Source organism: Myotis davidii, unplaced genomic scaffold (assembly GCF_000327345.1).
Source record: "Myotis davidii unplaced genomic scaffold, ASM32734v1 scaffold609, whole genome shotgun sequence".
In the NCBI taxonomy this organism is placed as follows: domain Eukaryota; kingdom Metazoa; phylum Chordata; class Mammalia; order Chiroptera; family Vespertilionidae; genus Myotis; species Myotis davidii.
The window spans coordinates 3,280,653-3,283,873 of NW_006300164.1; the positions used below are offsets into that span (position 1 = coordinate 3,280,653).

General features: G+C 63.8%; 1 protein-coding gene across 1 annotated transcript in view; it reads left to right on the top strand.

Moving 5' to 3' along the window:
* The first annotated feature begins 64 nt into the window (after positions 1-64).
* Positions 65-3,221, top strand: part of REXO4 (REX4 homolog, 3'-5' exonuclease) — a 5,830-nt gene continuing 2,673 nt past the window's right edge. The window contains exons 1-4 of the mRNA XM_006776528.2: positions 65-661; positions 1,686-1,823; positions 1,968-2,161; positions 2,394-2,482. Coding sequence (XP_006776591.1) covers positions 417-661; positions 1,686-1,823; positions 1,968-2,161; positions 2,394-2,482 — 666 coding nt within the window. The 5' untranslated portion in view covers positions 65-416. The remainder of the gene's footprint in view (positions 662-1,685; positions 1,824-1,967; positions 2,162-2,393; positions 2,483-3,221) is intronic.

Here is a 3,221-nt window from a genome sequence, read left to right on the forward strand (position 1 = left end):
TGCCCCGGGCCGAGCTCTCAAGTGCGCACGCGCCGCCCTGGGACCCAGCGTGTCCCTAAGTCCCGCCAACACTGAGGGAGACCCCCGTGATCATCTCCGTTTACAGACGGGGAAATGGGCCCGGTTACCTTACCCAGGGTCCCAGCCGAGTGGGCAGGACTGGGAGTCGGGCTGCACCCGCGCCTTTTGGGCATCAGTGGGCAGGCTTAGCAGGTGCTGGTCCAGGTGGCCACTCATACATTCTCCCCTCCCCTCTGCTGTCTTCTACGTGTACGTACACACACGTGTTTTTTCAGCCTCTTGTGCGTCATGTCCGCATTAAAATTGTGTCTTTATTGTAGGTGTTGAAACAGAAGTCACCGGCCCCAGGAAAGCCTCTTGTTCTCTCTCAGCGGGATTCCAAAAAGCAGCCCCAAATGACCCGACGGGACAGAAAAGCCAAGAGAGAGGAGGCGGGGACGGAAAAGGCAGGCGGAGAGGCGGCCGTGCGCTCCCTTCCTCCAGCCTCACTGCCCAGCAAGGCCCGCGGAGCAGAGCACGGGGAGAAAGCAGCCAAGAGAAGGACAAATGGTGACGTTTCTCCAAAACGAGGGGGTCTCACACATCAGAAGCGGAAAGCCAAAGAGGCGCCGGCAGCCTTGGCCCCAGCCCCGCCCACCGAGTAAGTACTGGCGGCCTCTCCCGTGGTGACGGCACTGCCTCCTCTGCCACCCAGCCTGTCGTGGGCATCGCCAAGGACAAAGTCCTAGCCACTGAGCCTGTCTGCTTGAGGAGGCGGGGCTGGGGCCCACCCAGAATGAGGGCCGGGCCTGCTCATGGCTGCTGTACCCCGGGACCCAGGGCGGAGCTGGGCACTTGGTGCCTCCGGGGAAGACCCGTGGAATGAATGAGTGTCAAAGCCGGGAAGACCCGAGTTTGAAGCCGGTTCCTGCATCTTGCTGGTGGGGTGGTTTGGGGCAAGGTTTGCTGTCCCCTGGGCCTCCCGGCCGTCATCAGTGTTGTCTGGGTGGGAGGGGGTCTGTGAGACGGGAAGTGCTGGCTGAGCGCCCCATGGTGACTCAACAGACCCTGTGATGGTCACCCACCTGGGGAGGACGAGGGGTCAGTGGCCAGCTGGAGGGGCGTGTTTGTGAGCGGGGCTGTCCGTGTGTCGCTGGGACAGTTGCCGAGGGGTGTGGGGGAGCAGTCTGAGGGCCGGCCTGTGTGGTTGTGCATCGGGCACGCTGCCTGGAAATAGAGTGGCCGCCGTGGGCCCTCCCTGCTGAGGCTGAGGCCAAGTGGGGAGACACGATGAACTGGAATGATTTCAGTAATTCTGTCAGTTGCTCCGGGAGGAGCGGGTCCACTAGTGGGTCAGCAAGAGGTCCCTGGGGAAGTGACATTTAAACGGAGCCCGAGACTCCCACCAGGCAGACCCTCACACCCCGGCGCTGCGGGCTGCGGGCCGTCACTCGGGTCTGGAGGGTTGACGTTTCTGTTTTCTACTCTGTTTACTTGCGGTTCCTAAACTTCGGGTAATGAGTGTATTTCCTAAATAAACAGAAAAGTGACGAGAGTGTCCTGTGATCGGAATAGCAGCAGCAGCTGGGCACTCGGGCCAGCGCGGTGAGGGTGTCTCCGCGACACACGTCAGCCTGACACACAGTCAGCCTGACACCCAGTCAGCCTGCCCCTCTGCCTTTTAGACGAGACATCTGGTTCGATGATGTTGACCCGGTGGATATCGAAGCGGCCATGGGCCCAGAGGCAGCCCGGATAGCAAGGAAGCAGCGGGGCGAGAGGGAGAGCGGCGTGGCGCTGGTGAAGGAGCAGGCCTTCAGCGGGTACGTGGCTGCGCCTCAGGGCCGGGGGGGCGGGTGGCCCTTCAGGGGGGGTGCCCCCCTGGCCCAGGGTCAGAGCTGGTCATTGGTGGTGCCGATCCCGGGGTCCTGCTGTGTGAGTTAAGCTGGAGCCTCTGGTCCCTGCAGCCTGACGAAAGCCTTAGCCATGGACTGCGAGATGGTGGGCGTGGGCCCCACGGGGGAGGAGAGCCTCGCCGCCCGCGTGTCCATCGTGAACCAGTACGGGAAGTGTGTCTACGACAAGTACATCAAGCCGACCCAGCCGGTGACGGACTACAGGACGGCGGTCAGCGGGGTCCGGCCGGAGCACCTCCAGCGGGGTGGGTCACTCCCAGCCGGGAGCTGAGAGAGGACAGGCGGGGCGGGCTCACATTCCTCTCGGTCCCTGTTCTGGAGCCTTCCGTAGCCAGGGTCCTGAGTCTCCCCTCCCCGGGGTGAGTGGCCTTCAGATGGCTCCCCGTGTCCTCGGACCGGCTCTGAACCCAGCCTATCGGCCCTGAGGTCTGACCAGACAACGGCCGGGCTTTACTGTCGCGTCTGGTTCGGTTTCAGGAGAAGCGTTTGCCGTTGTTCAGAAGGAAGTGGCCGAGATGCTGCGGGGCCGGATCCTCGTGGGACACTCGCTACACAACGACCTAAAGGTGCGCTGCCCGCATCCTGCCTGCGGGGTGCAGGGGGGGCCTTTGGGTCTGTGCCTGTGTTGGGAACACTCCGGAGCAGCATCAGACACACGGAGTGCTCCCTGTGTCCCCGGAGCCTTGCAGGCATTTCCATGGTGGAGCTCTCGCTCTGTAGTGAACCCGGACCTAATGCTAGGCCCTGCCCCTGCTCTAGCACCTTCCACGTGGACACAGCCAGGCCGCCGCCTCTGCAGCCTTCACCCGTCGCGGTGACCAGGGCTCCTGCGAGGTCGGGGCCCTTCTGTTGGGAAGCAGTCCGGGAGGCCATTGCCTCCACCTCGGCCACTGGGGCCCCTCTCACCTCCTCAGCTGCTGTGGTGGACATAGCGGGCGGCAGGCGAGCTGGGAGGGTCCACTCCTGGTGCCCCAGAGGGTGTGGCCTCAGGCCTCTGCTTCTGGAGGGTCTGTCCCGGTGAGAGCTGTGGGGCGGGCGGAACAGGAGACAGCCCTGCCTGGCTGGGCCGTTCAAACTGTGGTCCATGGAACCCTGGAGTCCTCGGATGTTCAGGGACTGCTCTGTGATGGCCGAAGGCCTCCACTGCCTTTCAGAGTAAACCTTGAGCCACTGGAAACTAGCCGGTCCTCTGCCCACCGTCGCAGCGTTCCCACCCAGAGGCCACGTGCCTGTTGGCCCGCGCTCCCTCCTGAGGCTGTGCGTGGCCCTGGGGCCTGTCCCCGTCCCGCCACGCTGTCCCTGGTC